Source organism: Myotis daubentonii, chromosome 15 (assembly GCF_963259705.1).
Source record: "Myotis daubentonii chromosome 15, mMyoDau2.1, whole genome shotgun sequence".
NCBI classification, from domain to species: domain Eukaryota; kingdom Metazoa; phylum Chordata; class Mammalia; order Chiroptera; family Vespertilionidae; genus Myotis; species Myotis daubentonii.
The window spans coordinates 52465856-52483289 of record NC_081854.1 but is presented as its reverse complement, the minus strand read 5'-3'; the positions used below and the strand labels follow the sequence as shown (position 1 = coordinate 52483289).

General features: G+C 60.2%; 1 protein-coding gene across 5 annotated transcripts; it reads left to right on the top strand.

The window, feature by feature from the left end:
• Window positions 1-276: 276 nt before the first annotated feature.
• Window positions 277-17355, top strand: KATNB1 (katanin regulatory subunit B1). 5 transcript variants are annotated; one of them, XM_059667939.1, is made up of 20 exons: window positions 277-547; window positions 2226-2512; window positions 5110-5240; window positions 8105-8222; window positions 11141-11241; window positions 11815-11856; window positions 12426-12509; window positions 12717-12832; window positions 13216-13287; window positions 13438-13588; window positions 13724-13914; window positions 14023-14153; window positions 14527-14577; window positions 15148-15215; window positions 15372-15467; window positions 15552-15701; window positions 16133-16209; window positions 16287-16361; window positions 16569-16685; window positions 16941-17355. In XM_059667939.1, the coding sequence occupies exons 2-20, from the start codon at window positions 2473-2475 to the stop codon at window positions 17071-17073; spliced, it is 1944 nt and encodes a 647-aa protein (XP_059523922.1). In that variant the 5' UTR covers window positions 277-547; window positions 2226-2472; the 3' UTR covers window positions 17074-17355. The 5 variants fall into 5 exon arrangements, with proteins under 5 accessions (XP_059523922.1, XP_059523918.1, XP_059523919.1 ...); XM_059667935.1 differs by having other exon boundaries at window positions 278-547; window positions 15348-15467; XM_059667936.1 differs by lacking the exon at window positions 277-547 and adding an exon at window positions 1036-1170 and having other exon boundaries at window positions 15348-15467.
• Window positions 17356-17434: the final 79 nt, after the last annotated feature.

Sequence of the window (17434 nt, the reverse complement as noted above, 5' to 3'; positions counted from 1 at the left end):
CAATCAATACAGCAAAATGTTAGCAAGTGATGAAATCCACACGGTACGTATATGGTCATCATATGATTGAAATATTACACTAGTATATCATTATAGTATTCTTTCCAGTGTTCACGACGTTGTCATATAAAAGGTTGAGAAATGCAGGGTGGGCAGTGCTGATCGGGTTTTATTCTGCTAATCTGGTCCTCTCTCGACAGCGCCCATAAGCCTCTGCAGTCAGCGTCCCCAAGTACAGTGTGATGGGTGGACGCTGCCTCTTCCTGGCAGCGAGGGTGCAGGGCAGTGGAGATTAAGGCCACCCCCACCCACGGATCACAAATGAGCTCGGCGTTTCTCGGGTTCCCAGTCGGTCAGCGCTTTAAGGAAGCGGCCATCCATCCGCCGAAGACGTCGGCCGTGGAGGCAGCAATCCCGGGCTCCACGCCTGACTCGGACCCAGAATCGGGAAATCTCAGTTTCTCTCCCGGTCTCCGGTGGGAGATTCGAGCCGGTGTTCGAGCCAAAGAAGAAAGAAAAGTCTTCGGACCCGCGGATCCGCCCACAGGTAAAGGGAACGAGCAGGAACCCCTGCAAAATGCTGACTTAAGTACACCGCCCCGCTTTGCCCGACTCCAAGATGGAAGCTCCGCGGCTTCGCTCGGGTCCGGATGTCCCCTTCCCATTGGCTATCTGGGAGTTGGTTTTCCAATAATGTGAACGCTGATTGGTCGAGCTGGGACGGTTGCTAAAGCGATTGGTGCAGCCGCCATTGGAGGGCGTCTCGCAAATTTTTCAAACGCTAACGAGGTTCGAGGGCGAGTAGGCAAGGTGGCTGAAAGGGAAAGTTTGAGGCGAAGGCGGGACCAAGGAAACGGCAGCCCGCATTGGTTCATTAGGGGCCGAGGGGTGGCCCTTGAACCCTTCTTCCTCGTGATTAGCCCAATTCAGGAAAAAAGGGCGGGAACTTAGGAAAAGCGGCAGAAGTGCCTTCTTCGATTGGTCAAAACTGGAAAGAGGCGGAGCTCCCGCGGCAGCTGATTGGTGGGAGAGTTGGGGAGGGCGGGGCTCTGAACCGGAGGTTTTGTTGTGAGGGTCGGTTGTCAAGCAGCGGCCAATCAGGGCAGGGGATGGAGGCAAGTGGGGGTCGCCCCTGGAGCAGAGCCTTGGCCTCGGGAGCCGCCACTGCAGGTGGAGTGGGCAGTGGGGCGAGGAGGCGAGGGGACGGCCGGTGGGCCCCGGACCGGGCCGAGCCAGGCGGGGCCGGGCCGGGCTGCGGCGGAGAGAGGGCTGCGGCGCGGGGAGGTTGGCGCCCTTCCCCGCCGGCTGAGAGGAGTGGGAGGACCCGGGGCGGCCGAGGGACCAGCCTTGGCCTCGGGAGGGGCGGGACCGGCGTGGAGGCCTGAGGGCAGAACCGGGGAGGCCGGAAGCTGAGCTGGGGGTCCGCGGGCGCCTGGGGGGTGACTAGGGACGCCGGAAGCAGGAGAGTGAATGAATGGGGATCCTGGTGGCCGAGGGGAACGCGGAGGAAAGGGGGTCTGGCGAGGCAGGGGCCACGTTAGGGAGCTCAGGAGACAAGATGTGTGCGAATGGAGGACGCGGGAGGCAGGAAGGGGTGGAGGACGAGAGGGGCAGGGCTGGGGGACCCAGGGGCGCAGGGGTGCGGAGGAGAGGTTTCCTGGGGAAAGGGCTGGAAGGAAGCAGGTCGGAGGCACCTTCGGGTGGCCTTTTAGGATTGAGGAGTCATACCGGCTCGTGCCCAGCACCGTCCTGGGGAATTTGGGGGACCAGGATTGGTTCCTTTGCCACAAACCCGGGGGGTTGGATCCTCGGGGCCCCGTTTGACATTCTCCCCGGAGAAGACTTCAGCACCTGTCTCCGGGGTGCCTCTCATGGGCCCCCCAGCTTAGCCTTGACTCCACCCCCTCTGCATCGGGTCAGACCACACAGTGACTCTCAGAAATCTGTCTCATCTACAGCCAGCTCCTCCCATCATCCTGGCCTCTGGGAGGCCCTTCCCTTCCCCTGGGTTCCAGGTCACCTTGTCTGAGGTGCCCCCGCTCCTGCTTCTCAAACCCAATTTGCAGTGCAGCTCCTGGCTTTGGTGGGTGCCTGTCTGTCTGTCTGTCTGTATCCAGTGGCCTCAGGGATGCAGGGAGCTGCAGTCTGCAAATCAGGGTCACGCCCGCCCCCCAGCTCCCCCCTAAGTGTTTCCTAAAAAGCCATCCCCTCTGTTTGTGTTCCAGCCCAGTGTTGAGCTGAGATGGCCCGAGCCTGACATTCCATGATCCGGGATCCGGACGGGCACGGACAGGCTGCTGCCGTGGATGATTTAAAGCGAAGAGTTGGTCCCGGAGAAAGGCATTCCCTCTGCCTGGATGTGTGGGGACTCCCTGCCGACTTGATTGGCGGATCTGGGGGGGATCCACCCCCACCCCTGGAGGAAGGCCGTCTGTTTCGTGGGTGGAGCTTCGAGTGCCAGACAGCCGGAGGATGGCCACCCCGGTGGTCACCAAGACGGCCTGGAAATTGCGTGAGTGGCTCTCCTGTTTTCTCTCTCCCCCCCGTGTACCCTGTGAGCTGTTAGTTGCTGGGGGGGGGGGGGAGCCTGAACCCCCAGCTTTGTCTTCTATTCTTGGCACAAGGGGAGACCCCTGGGCCTTGGAGTAAGAGCAAGATGCCAGTCCTGACCTTGGCACTCAGAGGGTCACACTGGCCAGGGGACTTCACCTCCCCGGCTTCGTTTCCTGTCTGCACGGCAAGGTGGTCACGTCTGCGTTGCTGTGAGACTCAAGTGAGAAAACACGTATAATCAAGCGCTTAGCGCAGGGTTTCCACGGAGGCTGACAGGCGGAGGCGGCGAGAGTCCTGAAAGATGTTCTTGACGCTTTCAGGCATCTCACTAGTCAGATTTCCTCCATCACCTGAGGGCATCCTGGGACGGGGGGCCAGGGTGAGAGGGTCGGCAGAGGGACACGTACCAGGCTCTGCGATGCGAGTGAGCAAGACCCACCGCCGCCATTACTGCCTGTGGCAGCGCCAGACCCTGATCCGAGGGCCTCTTTGTACTCCAATTACTGAGGACCCCAGAGGGTGCTTGTCCACGGGAGCTCATTATTCACCACGTCGGCAACACCGAGACATTTTCAAACAAGAACACACGGGCAACATGCCCCTGATGACGATGTCATCACACCGAGCATCTTCTGGAAAACTATGTTCTTAGGAGCAAACAAAGGCGTCAAAGTCAGATACCATCTTAGTGTTATTAGAAAAACAGTTTTGTTCTCTGGGACCCCCTGGAAGGATCTCGAGGATCCCATGTGAGGACCGCGGCCCTCCTCGCCGGTGCCTCTGGGGGTCATTCCCCGTCTGTAGTGCCCGGTGGGTGTAAACCTGGTGCCCAGACTGGCGCCCTGTGCTGTGAACTGTTTTCAGGAGCTGGGGCAAGGCCTTCGCTTCTCAACTGCGGGAACTTGGCGAAGCCCTCTGCTGGGCCTCAGTGTCCTCGTTTGTGAAATGAGGGGCTTGGACCATTTTCAAATCGTTCCTCTAAGCCCGAGAGTTCTGGGAGAACCCTGTTACCGGCTCCCAAGGAAGGCACACTTTGGACAGCGTGGCTTTCTGTTTATTAGGGTTATGTACCTACCCCTTCAGCAGCTGGTCTTTCCTGAGCCTAGAACCAGGCACGAGGGAGGCGGTCGGGGGCAAAAGAGACAAAGATCCCTGTGAAATGGGGTCCAGAGCCTGGGAGCACGCCCCCCATCTCCGTGAATTCTCAGCTGGGCCTGTGCTTTGAAGTAGTTACCTGGTGATGGAGAATGGCGTAGGGGAGTATGGTAGGCTGCCTAAACTGTGTGTGCAAAGGCCCTGAGGCAGGAGCTCAGGGCAGAACTCAGAGGCGGCCCCGGCGGCAGCACAGCCTTGGGGAGAATGTGGTGCCACGGAGGCTGGGGAGGATCCCAGCCCTTCTGACGCTTTGCTTTATCTGAAAGGCAGGGCCTAGCCATCAGTGTTCAGGTGGGAGGTGACGTGCTCAGGCATCTGAGTGTCCGCGCACAGCACTTTAGCTGACTGAGGCCTCCTCGTTACCTCAGGGCGTCGGCATGGTAGGGTTTTCCCTCTGAGTGGGGAGACCTGTCTTGTCTACTCCTCCCTCCCGGGAGGAACTCACTCAGGGATGAGCTGGGAGACCTGGGCGGCCTCTTGGTTCCTTGCCTGTGTTCTGTTTCCTTTGGAGCATTGATGCCCCTGGGGCTGTAGTGTGCCACCCCCACTGCTGCCCCAGCCGTCCAGGCCAGGGGCCCTTGTGGCTGCCCACGGTGACCTGCGTCCCTCTGTCTGGTCAGCCCTCACTCCCACGCCCTCACACCCAGACCTCTCAGTCGGCTGCCTCTTGCCCCCCCTCCTCACACAGCCCACCCACCTCTGCCCACCTGGGGCCCCAGTGCTCACTGTCTTCGTGGTGCCTAGTCCTTAGCCTGCCTAACAACCACAGAGCACTCACTCCCTACCCAGCAGCTCACAGGCACCTTCTCACTGAATCCTCAGCAACTCAATGAGCCAGGCACTGTTGTTGTTATTTTTTTTATTTAAAAAATATTTTTATTGATTTTAGAGAGGAAGGGGGAGAGAAAAAGAAATATCAATGATGATAGAGAATCAATGATCGGCTGTCTCCTGCACGTTCCCTACTGGGGATGAAACCCGAAACCCGGGCATGTGCCCTGACCGGGAACAGAACTGTGACCTCCTGGTTCATAGGTCAACGTTCTGGCAGTGTTATTATTAACTCCACTTACCAGATGAAAAATCGAGCGTAGTCAGTCAGTAATATTACCAGTGAATGTGCAGAAAGGGGAAGAAAATCACGAGGCCTGAGGGTGAGACAGGTGTCAGTGAAGTTGAGAAATAGTCATTTCTGTCTCAGGCCCAGGCCCTACCTTGTCAGCAGGTGTCAGAGGGGGTGTCTGGGCACCAAAGGGGAGCCAAAGGGGCAGAGCCCTCGAGAGGGGCTTCTGGTGCCAGAGCCGATGGCCGAGAAGGGCCAGGCCCTCCCCTCCTCCACGTGGCCCATCAAGCCCCCTGGCTGTGGCCTGACTGTCTTCCCCTCTGCCCTTTCCTGTGTAGAGGAAATCGTCGCCCACGCCAGCAATGTGTCCTCACTGGTGCTGGGCAAAGGCTCCGGGCGGCTGCTGGCGACAGGAGGGGACGACTGCCGTGTCAACCTGTGGTCCATCAACAAGCCCAACTGCATCATGGTGAGCCTCGCCGGCCCGGGGCAGGGGCAGGGGTGGGCGGGACTGTGGGCAGGATGGGGTAGTGGTGGGTGAGGCACCCCGTCCTCTGGGGGCCCGTCCCGAGGGCAGGGGACACAGCACAGCATCCATGCCTCCCCCAGCTGTCGGCTCAGGAAGGCCCAGGGCAACCCCAGATGGCAGCGACAGTGGCCCGTCCTCGGGAATGGGGTGTCACCTGGCTGTGGACAGCACGCCAGGGAGCCTGCGTGAGAGGCTAAATGAGTGGAGCCTGCCCCGCCCTGCCCAGGGCCCGTCCACCCACCGGCATCTGTGTGTGGGGTGACTGATACATTCCCACCTGTTCCACTGAAGGATTTCAGGCGCCTGCCTGGAGTGGGCAGAGAGCTGGTTCTTTATCAGACTTCTCCTGGCTGCACAGCTACATTCAGTGCTGAAAACTGTTCCAAAACAGGAAACCATGAAGAAGGAAGAATATGAAATGAAAGATACATGGTCCCGTTATCCAAGACCACTGCAGTTAGCTTTTGGTCTGTGTCCTTGTGGGTGCTGATATACACAGACGTGCACATGCACACATGTGCAGACTTGTGCATTTATGTCACATACACATGCCAACACACACACATGTGCACACACAGAAATAAATAGCAGTATATTTTCAGAATGCTCTCTCACTGACCTGTGGCCTGGTTTTTAAAAAAATACAAAATGTAAGAATTTTCCTGTGTCAGAAAATCTCCTTTAAGGACATGATTTGTAATGGCTTTGTGGTGTGCCATGGAGTGAGCTGGCATTGGCGTGGCCCCGCCCTGTTCCCAGCATGGAGGTCACTTGCAGCCTTTTGGCTCTGCTCAGCCACGTGGTGAACATCCCCACCTGCTAAATCTGAGCAGATCTGTGATGGTTGCATTAAATCCGAGGGTGTGCACTTTTCACAAAGCTTTCAAGACCTGTGTCAGATTGCCCTCCAGAAGTCCATTCACATTCCCAGCAGGAGCACGGGCCTCGCTCTCCCCACAGCCCCACAGCACGGGCGGTATCGCACTCTTGACTCTTGGCCAAGTCAGGATAAAGAATAAATAGGAGGTGGTATTTATTAGTAGAGACTTAATCAGCTCATTGACTTCGAGATTCATCAGAGAACCGAGATCTGACCCAGACCACAGCCAGGGGTCCAGACGATGGCATTTGAGTTCAGAACAGAATTGAAATCGTTTGTTTTGTTTCCCTTTGTTTTTAAGTTTAAATGTGCCCTGCCCCTGAATGACAAAGTAACGTACACAATTTGAGAAAACTCAGCCAAGACTGACCAAAAATGGACATGAAGTGAGCCCAGGCGCTCATCCTCAGAGAAGCACACGGGACAGTTTGGGGTCTAGACTTACCTCCTCACACCTGGTGCAGCCACAGGCCCCCAAGGGCCTCAGCCGAGCTCCCCCTCCCCCCAGACTCTCCACAGACCAGGCCTTGCAGGGCCTCAAATTTGCCAAGTTCTTTCTCACCTCAGGTCTGTGCTCTTGCGGCTCCCTCGGCGGCAGTTCACTGTGATCTATTTCTGTGCATTTTGGAGTGTGTGACCTCATGTTCAACATCCAGATGATACTCGGTCAACAGTGAAACATCTTCCTTCCCCTACCCCCACCTCCCTCCCTGGAGACAGCCTCGCTCCTGCTTCCTGTCCTTCCATCCTTCTAGAATGACTTCCTACATTCAGGAGCGGATGTTCATGTCTGCTTCCCTCCCCCCTTTATACCAGTGGCTCCACACTGTACACACTGTCTCCGTCTCTTTCCATCTGTGCGTGTCATGGAGGTTAGTCTGGACCATAGGCTGCGGTTGCCCCGTTCATTTTCATGCTGAATGAATAGCATCCATTGCATGGGTGACCATGATGACAGTGTCCGGTGACGGGTATTTGTATTGTTTCCGGTCTTTGGTCCAAGAGATTCGCTGCAGTGAGTGACCTTGGGTGTGTTGTACACGTGTCCCGCGTGTGCGGGAATGGGCGTTTCTCAATGCGGGTGGATGTGCCCAGTTGCCCTCCGTGGAGTGCGTACCCAGGGATACTCTGCCGGTGACATTTGGGAGTCGGACCAGCTGCTTGTAGCCGTCTGGCCTTGGGGAGGTTCCACTGAGGAGCAGTTTTCCCTACTGTCCCCAACCCCCAGGGGGAAGGGTCTCAGCAAACACTGATGGTGTCACTATGATGCCTTGGGGTGGGGGGGGCAGTACTGGGTGGGAGTGACAGGCACCATGGGTTCCAGATCCGGCCTCTCCAGAAAGCTGGAAACGCCGGCACTTTCCTCCTCTCCCTCCTGGGCTCAGCCTGGCCCAGCTCCCCAGCTCTGAGTTGGGGGAGACTCTGTGTTTGTCAGCAAAGTCACTCCCAAGCTGTGGGTTCTGAGAGCCCCCTCCTGGGAGTGTGGCTGGGTCCTCCAGCGGAGACAGCGCCCGGGGACCCAGGCATTTCGGGGGGAGAGAGGGGTGCTGCTGAGAGCCCGCCTCACTTCTGCCATGGTTCCCCTCCTGAGGGGCGTGGGCCAGCAGAGCGTGAGATGGCACAGAGCCCGTGGCCCGTGGTTTGGACTCAGACTAAAGGGTCAGCTGTCCCTCCCCCCCCCCAAGGGGCCCAGGGCCATTTCTGCGGGTGGCGTCTGTCAGGACAGTGAGCAGTGGCAGGGGTTGGAGTGTGACGGGGTCTGGCCCACATTTAGCCCTGCGAGCTGAGGCCGGAGAAGCGGCTGCTCAGCCGTCCGTCTCTTGGGCCACTTCTTGCTGACACACTTCCTGGGGACCCATAATTTGGGGCAGCAGCTGGGGGTCTGTCCACGAAGTGCACTGAAGCTGCCACCCTCTCTCCACAGAGCCTGACGGGTCACACGTCCCCAGTGGAGAGTGTCCGCCTCAACACCCCCGAGGAGCTCATTGTGGCCGGCTCCCAGTCGGGCTCCATCCGCGTCTGGGACCTGGAAGCTGCCAAAAGTAGGTGTCTGCACTCAATGCCCCTTCCCCAATGCCCCCTGCACCCTGCACCCTGCAGTCTCGGGCTCCTGACCCGTCGCTTCCTCCGGGAAGCCCGTCCTGACTAGGTGGGGTGCTTCCGTCCTGGGACACTGGCCAGAGTGGTGACCCCGCCCGCCCCCATCTCTGAATGCTGGCACCAAGGAGGCGCCTGGTAAATGTCCGAGTGGACAGCTGTGTGGATGGGCGTGTGGGTATCTTTGTGGATTCAGAACCTGGAAGGACATCAGGTGCCACCAGGGGCCACACAGGAGCGAGGTGGCGTGTGGGGCACACTGGGGAGCGGGTGGCCGTACAGGGCGGCCCCCACTCAGCGTCGGCTCACTGCCGCCTGCAGGATGGGGCTGGGCGGCCAGCCCTCTGGTTCCTGCGCGGTTTGTTGTAGTTTAGTTTTCGCCTTTATTGGAGTCAGAGTGTAAGGAGGCAGGTACCGGTGGTTGTACAGACATTCACAATGAAAAGAGGAAGCCTTTCCCACTCCTTCCCCTTCTCAGGGGCCTCAGCCTCTGCCCTCTAACCTGGTGTTTTGCTCAGTCCCTCCATCTTTCTAAACAACATGGTTATGCTGCAGTTTCTTCCTGAAAGCACTGCATATGTTAGCACAGAACACTGTGCCGGCCGAAGGAAAGCCCGTGGGCTCACGGTTCGCTGCTCGCCGCTGGTCTGGACTTCCAGCGTGCGGGTGGGGGCCACCGCTGGAGGGGAGAGGAAACAGTGGCGTGGGGTTGCCAAGGCTGCTTTTCCCAGAATTGAGCCCCCCCCCAATGCCTGGCTGAGACTTGCAGGTCTCCGGGCTCCTCCTGTGATGCGTGCTCTGCCTCTGTTGCAGGACGGTGGCTGTCAGCCACACACGTTCAGTGGCCAGGGTCATTCTGCCAAGGGCAGTGGTCTTGTGTAGGTGGCTCTACAGGAAGATGGCGCCCCGGGCCTCATGGGTGCTGTTTGCCCCCCTGGTGCGGGCTGCATGCTTAGCGTCTCAGAACGCTCCCACTGCCTGGCCGCACGCGGGACCCACGGCGTCTGTGCTGGGGCCTCACTGGACCCAAGGGGCCAGGGTGGAACCAGCAGAGACAGCAGAAAGGCTCGGTGGAAGGCAGTTCTCCACCTGGAAGCCTCTGCCTGGACCCAAACCCCAGCGGACGGCACCCGCCATTCACCGTGTGCTGGGGAGCAGGGGACGAAAGGGAAGATGGGGCGCTGTGCGTTCTCAGACACAGCCACTTCACGTGTAAGGGAAGCGTGAGCGCTCCCCAAGGTGGGCACGGAGTGGAAACTGAAGACCTCTGTCTGGAATACCTGGGCATGGAGTCCCCACGATGGCTGCTCGCAGGCTCGTTACAAACACATGGCCCAGACCCCACTCCCAGCGAACGTGACTCAGAAGTGGGGTGGGCCCAGGACCTGGCTTTCAGTAAGCTGCTAGGTGACTGATGCAGAGCCAGGCTGGGAGGGCCCCCTTATTTGTCAGATGGGCACACGGGGCCTCCGTGAGGACCCTCTGGCTGGGAGTGGCGGAGGCTGGGACTGGAATCCTGAGGTCAGAACTCCCATCCCCGCTCTCTCCACTGTCATTTGGTGCCTCAGTTTGGGGAGTTTCTCAAAAGGGGGAGCGGCTTGCCCTCAGCAGCTGCAGCAGGAAGAGCTGAGACCTCGGGCCCATTGTGATGTGCGTGGCAGTGACAGGCCACAGAAGGGGTTCACGTCGGTTGCTCTGAAGGCAGCACATCACTGGAGGATTTCAGGAAGGATGAGCAGCTGCTTGGCTGGGAGGTTCCCGCATGGGGTACACACCCCAGAGGCCGCCTCTGCAGCTCCTGTGACCCGGCCTTTCCTCCTGGGACAGAAGAGCGAGGGCAGAAGTCACGCCGGAAGAATGTGGTCCTGCCTGCTTTCCATGGCACAGCCAGAGGGCGAGGGTGGGTCAGCCGGGATCCCATGAAGCCGGCCCACGCAGGGCGGGGCGCGCCACATCCTCTCGGGCGGGGCAGGATTTCGGAAACCTTGCTGTGGGATGCAGAGCCCGTGGGCTGAAGCAGGAGCCAGCAGTCTGCCCCCCTCCAGGCCCTGGACTGGGCAGCGTGTGCCCGAGGCCGCCTTGACCAGAAACGCGGTGCGGAGCCCCGGTGGCATGTGACCACCTTGAAGAGAGCTCGCTACCTCCCAGCACCCGCTTCACCTTGGCTCACACCTCAGGATGGCTGGGCTCCTGTCCCTGTCTGCCCCAGCTCTCACGGGGGATCAGTTTCATGCAGACAGTAAATTATAAATCTTTTAAAAAGCAAGACACACGAGGCCAGAACGAGGAGACAAATTTGATTTGTACCAGAGACAAACACAGTTTGCCTGTGGGCTGAGTTGGGCTATGGAGCTGCCTACAGAACCTTGAAAGGTGGGAGTCATGGTTTCCTGGGGCAACAGATCTGCCCCCCACCCCTGAGGTTCTGAGGCCAGCATGTCCCCCCGTGTCCTCTCGGTCCTCACAGCCTCTCCTCACAGCCACCTCCCTCCAGGACCACACCTGGCGCACCCTCCACTCGCCCTACTTGGTGGGGGGGGAGGGGAGGTGCTTTGCCCACCACTGCCCTTTGCCTGATATCTCCCTCCCCCCTTTGCTCTCAAAAACACACTGGGACAAGCCCAGAGCAAAAGCTGGGGGGTGCGATGCATTTCCCGGAGGTTCAGGTAATATCAGAAATGGCTGTCGTCGCTCAGGAGGAAAATAGGGAAATTAGCTGTTAGGGTGGTAGGACCCTGGCTGATTTTCGCCCCAATTTTTAAAACCCGTGTTATTCTTCAGTATTAAAGCCCCCACACATACAGCCTTTCTGCACTACCCGTCTTGTTTGCCCTCAAGCCAGCGTCTCTGCTTCTCTTGTTAGTTCTTCGCACACTCGTGGGACACAAGGCCAACATCTGCAGCCTGGATTTCCACCCCTACGGCGAGTTTGTGGCCTCGGGTTCCCAGGACACCAACATCAAGGTGAGATGCCCCTCAGCCCTGTGTCTCCGCTGGGCAGCTGGACGGCATGTCCTGCCTGCCTGAGGGGTGGGTTTTCAGCTCCTTGTGGGGGTGTCTTCTCTGTGCGGCAACGTTCACACCCTCCTAGAGAAGGGAGGTGTGACATTTCTGCTTGGAATTCCCAGTTTTATTTATTTTTTTAAAAAAATATGTGTTTATTGATTTCAGAGAGGAAGGGAGAGGAAGAGAGAGAGAAAAACAATGATGAGAATCATTGATCAGCTGCCTCCTGCATGCCCCCTACTTGGGATTAAGCACACAACCCAGGCATGCGCCCCACCTGGGAATTGAACCATGATCTCCTGGTTCATAGGTCAATGCTCAATCAGAGTCACGCCGGCCAAGTGGAATTCCCAGCTTTAGTGAGCAGTTTCCAGACCTCTATCATTTTGGGGTGTAATGACTTGGAGGCACCCAGGTCCCTTCTCTGTTCACAGCCACACCCTGGCCTCCGGCCCAGGCTTTAGGCCCCCTACCCTAAGCCCAGCCTTGGTTGTACCTGTGCTGACTGCCCCTCTGCTCCTCTCCCCGCAGCTCTGGGACATCAGGAGGAAAGGCTGTGTCTTCCGGTACAGGGTAAGGCAGGCATGGAGCATGTGGTGCCCACTGGCAGCGGCTGGAGGGCATTGCCGTCCAACATGGGGGAGAGCGTGAGAAACGTGAATCGAGCAGAGCAGGGTGCTGTGCGTGGTCCACCTGGACCGCCAGTTCTCCACAAATCCCCCAGAACCGTGCTCACCAAACCGCTGTGCTCCGTGCCTGGTTTTACAGGCAGGTAGCCGGAGTGGTCATGGGAGGGGTGCCTGTTCATAGGGGTTTGGAAGCACTAAGTTTAACAGAATTATTTTTAGAGATTTTTATTTTATTTTATTTTTAGAGGTTTTTAGACCCTTTGACATGAAGAGAGGGCACTTAACTCTAAAAAGAAGCATAAGACTGACCATGCAGTCTTGGTTTCCTGGAGCCCCTGCAGGCCTGGGAGTCCATGGTCCCCCTGGGAAGTGTCCCTCTGTGGCATCTCCTACATGTCTTCGCCTCATTGCCTGCACCCCAGGACGCACTGCTTGTCGAAGGCCGGGGTGGAGTGGGGAGGGAGGGTCCTGGGCCAGGCCCTGAGGGTGAGCCCGGTGCTCTGTCCTCCTCAGGGGCACAGCCAGGCCGTGCGGTGTCTCCGGTTCAGCCCCGACGGGAAGTGGTTGGCATCGGCTGCAGACGACCACACAGTGAAGGTAGCTCCCGGCCGGACCCGGGCCCAGGGCTGGGGCCTGGCGGCTGCTGGTCACACTCAGGCTGGTCCCCACCGCCCTCCTTGGGGTTGCTGTCCCAAGCTGTGCGGATGGGAAGGTGGTGTGTGGACAGAGCTTGGGCTGGACCGGAGGGAGAGCGGGCGGCTGCGGTGCCCGGCCTGGTCCTGACCTCCGCCCGCCCTGCCCTAGCTCTGGGATCTGACTGCCGGCAAGATGATGTCCGAGTTCCCTGGCCACGCGGGGCCCGTCAACGTGGTAGAGTTTCACCCCAACGAGTACCTCCTGGCTTCCGGCAGCTCTGACAGGTGAGAAGGAGAAGCAGGGCCTGTCGCCTGTTACTGCCGCTCCTCACATCTCTGCCTGAGTGTATGTATATCTGTCCCCATCTGTCTCTGTCCCAGGGTGTCATATGCCTGATGGGCCTCTGTAGGCTGAGCAACTGCCAGCCCAAGATGGGACTTTGGTTCCCAGCCTGTGTCCTGGGCCTTCAAGGGCATGTCCAATCTAAGGCCCATGTTGGCCTCCCACTGTGTCCTCTCCCCCTGCCTGTCCAGGGCCAGCCCTGGCCCAAGGCATTGCTCTTATTGGCCCTGAGGGGTGCTGGGCAGGGGGGCGGGTAACAGGGGGAGAGAAGGCCTGTGTGGAGCCAGGGCTCTGGCTTCCCAGCACAGCCTGGCTGCTTTTGCAGGACCATCCGCTTCTGGGACCTGGAGAAATTCCAGGTGGTGAGCTGCATCGAAGGGGAGCCGGGGCCTGTCAGGTACGCAGGCCACTGGGCGGTGGGCAGTCCTGCCCGGGAATGAGGTGTGGATGCGGGTGGGCTTTCCCTCTCGGCTCTGCTTCCTCCTGTCCCGGCTCCCCGCAGCCTCCCCGGGTTCCTGGGACCCACGGCCCCCTCTCGCCTGCCCAGGAGCATCCTCTTCAACCCCGACGGCTGCTGCCTGTACAGCGGCTGCCAGGACTCGTTGCGCGTCTACGGCTGGGAGCCCGAGCGCTGCTTTGACGTGGTCCTCGTCAACTGGGGCAAGGTGGCCGACCTGGCCATCTGCAACAACCAGCTGGTGAGGCCGCCGCCCGCACCCGCCCTCCCTCCATCTGCCCAGCTGCTCCCACAAGCCCAGCAGGACCCACTCCCACTGGCCCTGCCGGGATCCTGCCCACCCATCCCCTAGCCGCTGCTCTGCCGCTTCCTGCAGATAGGCGTGGCCTTCGCCCAGAGCAACGTCTCCTCTTACGTGGTGGACCTGACCCGGGTCACCAGGACAGGCACGGTGGCCCAGGACCCCGTGCAGGACAGCCGGCTCCTGACGCAGCAGCCGCCCCTCCCCACCGCCCCCCTGCGGCGCATCTATGAGCGGCCCAGCACAACCTGCAGCAAGCCTCAGAGGTGGGCTCGGGGCTCGCGGGGCACAGGACACAGGTCTGACCCTGGGAAAGCTTTGGGGGACCCAGCCTGGCCTCACTGGCCCGTCCGTCCTCCTCGTGCCGCCCGCAGGGTGAAGCAGAACTCTGAGAGCGAGCGCCGCAGCCCCAGCAGCGAGGACGACCGGGACGAGCGGGAGTCTCGTGCGGAGATTCAGAACGCGGAGGACTACAATGAGATCTTCCAGCCCAAGAACAGCATCAGTGAGGCCCGGCTCCCCCCGCCCCCCCCCCACATGTGAACCCTGGCACCCCACCTGTGAAATGATGCAGATGATCCTTTCTGGGGACGGCATCCATGCAGCTCCCTTAGCTCCTAACCCCCACACACCGGGCCAGCTCTCTCCCCAGGAACTCTAGGCCCGGCAGAGCCCTGGCAGCCACACAGTGCCCTGCCCACCACAGGGGCGAAGGGGCGAAGGGGCGGGACTGAGGGTTTGTGGCCGGGACAGGGTCGCAGGTGTGCAGCTGCATGCCGGGAAACCACCTTCCATCCCCCAAGTCCTGACAGCGCCCTGGGGACAGACAGGAACCCTGGGCAGCTGACACGAGTCCCCAGCCCCTCTCCCCTCTACAGGTCGGACACCACCTCGAAGAAGCGAGCCCTTCCCAGCACCCCCAGAGGATGGTGAGTCGGGGTGGGGCAGAGCTGGGCTCCCAGCTCCTCAGTCCTCTCCCCTCCGACCCCTTGCCCTCCCCTCTGTGGCACAGATTCAGCCTCTGCCGCTCACTTAAGAGCACCTACTATGTGCCAAGCCCCAGGCTAGTCCCTGGTGGTTGAGTGTGAACAGGGTAGGCAGGTGCTCCTCTCAAGCCCACAGATGAGTCCAGAAACAGGACACGTGCTGTGGAGGGACAAGCTGGGCCCGCTATAGATGGGGCCTTGTGGCTCTGAGCCCCTCACCACCAGCGCCCCCGGCACACACATTCCTAGTGAGCTGGCAGATCGCCCCACCCTGGAGCTCCCTGGTCCCGACTCACAGGGCTAGATGCGTGCTTTCTGCCAAGCCTGGGATTGGGTAGGTAGAAAGTGGGGGACAGCCCAGCCCCTGCCCTTAGGCCTCTCCAGGACCCACACTGCTGATGTCTCCCTCCCCGCTGCCCGCTGGCTCCTGCCCTGTCCCCCTCGGTTACAGATGGGGTCCAGAGTCCCACCCTGCCTTCTTCCTGACCAGAAATCTTTTCCTTCTGCCTCCAGACGTGGCCACAGCCAAGGAGGCAGCAAAGCCCAGCCCAGCCATGGACACGCAGTTCCCGGTGCCAAACGTATGTCTGGGTAGAGGGCGTGTGTGAGACTCAGAGGGGCTGGAGCCCTGAACCAGGGTGAGGGGCCTCCCATCTGGGGGGCAGAGAGGGAGCCCTCAGGCTGGCTGTCCGCTGAGCCTCCGACCCCTCCAGCTCGAGGTCCCACCCTGGTCCCAGGTCGTCACTTCCACCCCCGCGCCCAAGGCTGAGCCTGCCATCATCCCTGCCACCCGGAACGAGCCCATCGGCCTGAAGGCCTCCGACTTCCTGCCTGTGAGTGTGGGCCCAGCCCAGGGTGGGGGGAGGCCCGTGGGCAAGGGCAGAGCTTCGCTGCCAGCATCTGGGCCTGTCCCACAGGCTGTGAAGATCCCGCAGCAGACAGAGCTGGTCGACGAGGATGCCATGTCGCAAATCCGCAAAGGCCACGACACCATGTGCGTGGTGCTCACCAGCCGCCACAAGAACTTGGACACCGTGAGGGCCGTGTGGACCACGGGCGACATCAAGGCAAGCGCCTGCCCCTGCCCTGGGCTGAGGGCAGAACCGAGAAGAGGGCCACAGGAACTGGCCGGTGGGGGGCAGGCAGCCCGTCACCACACTGTGGTCTCTTCCATTCTCATCACAAGCTGCCATTTATTGCACACCTATGCCTGGGCCTGGCCTGTGCTGATCATCTCAGGTGGCTTTCTCACTACCCCCCAATAAGGCCCATCACCACACACACCCGGCAGGGGCCCTCTCCCTGTCCTGTCATCTCAGGTGGCTTTATCACTACCCCCCACTAAGGTCCATCACCACACACACCCGGCAGGGGCCCTCTCCCTGTCCTCTGTCATCTCGGGTGGCTTTATCACTACCCCCCAATAAGGCCCATCACCACACCACACACACCCGGCAGGGGCCCTCTCCCTGTCCTGACTGGCACTCTGTTTGCACAGACGTCGGTGGACTCGGCCGTAGCCATCAATGACCTGTCGGTGGTGGTGGACCTCCTTAACATCGTCAACCAGAAAGCGTAAGTGGCTGCAGGGGGTGAGTGGGTGGAGCGGGCAGGGCTGGGTGCTGAGGGCACCTGTCCCGGCCTCTCCCCAGCTCCCTGTGGAAGCTGGACCTCTGCACCACGGTCCTGCCGCAGATCGAGAAGCTCCTGCAGAGCAAGTATGAGAGGTACGCAGAGAAGCCCCGCCTCCTCACAGCGGGGAGGGGCAGAGGCTTGGGCAGACCCCAGGGGGTGCCCACGGGAGGTGGCTGTGCTGCCCACTGCAAGTTCCCGAGGCCAAGGTGGACAAGCCCGTGCTGCCTCTCATCCTCTGCCCCTGTCTGTGTACTTGCTGTCCGTCTGTCTGTGCTCCATCCATCCGCCTGCCTCTGCAGCTATGTCCAGACGGGCTGCACCTCCCTGAAGCTGATCCTCCAGCGCTTTCTGCCCCTCATCACTGACATCCTGGCAGCCCCGCCCTCTGTGGGTGTTGACATCAGCCGGGAAGAGAGGTGAGGGGCCAGGCAGTGTGCCTGTTAGGGCAGGGGTGCCAGGCCAGGTGAGGGCACACAGCCCACTGTTGATGGCCCTGCTGCTACAGCTTATACAGGAGGTCACTGCCTGGGACAAACCCCCAACTCAGGAGGGAGGGTGGGGGGAGCTATAGCTTGGGTTCCTCCATAGCTGGCTCTGCCCTGAGCCCGGGTGTCACCTGGCACGGCCTGGGAGCGGGGCGGGAGTGGTTAGTGCTGCCCCTCTGCCCACAGGCTGCACAAGTGCCGGCTCTGCTATAAGCAGCTCAAGAGCATCAGCGGCCTCGTCAGGACCAAGTCGGGCCTGAGTGGCCGCCACGGCAGTGCCTTCCGGGAGCTGCACCTGCTCATGGCCAGTTTGGACTGAGGAACCCAATGGGTGGGGGCACCAGGCAACCCTCGGGGCCTGGCCTCCACCCCCACTCCTGTTACCTGTGCACCCACTGGCCCATGAGCTTCTGCCCTGTGGCCATCCTGGAGGCGGCGGCGCTGGCCCACTGGCCACCTCCACAGCCCTGAACTCTCAGACAACTTCTGTCCAGCTATGGCTGCCCAGCTTTGCCCGATTCTTGCTTCTTGGGGCAGCCAACCAAGCCCTGGGGCTGCTGCTGTAATTTATAAGACAAATTTTATTAAATTTGTAACTATTCCCTGGTTTTCTTGCCCGAGGGGCATCTCTGGCCACAGGGCTCTCTCCCAGGTGCAGGATTGCAGGCAGAGGCCTGCAC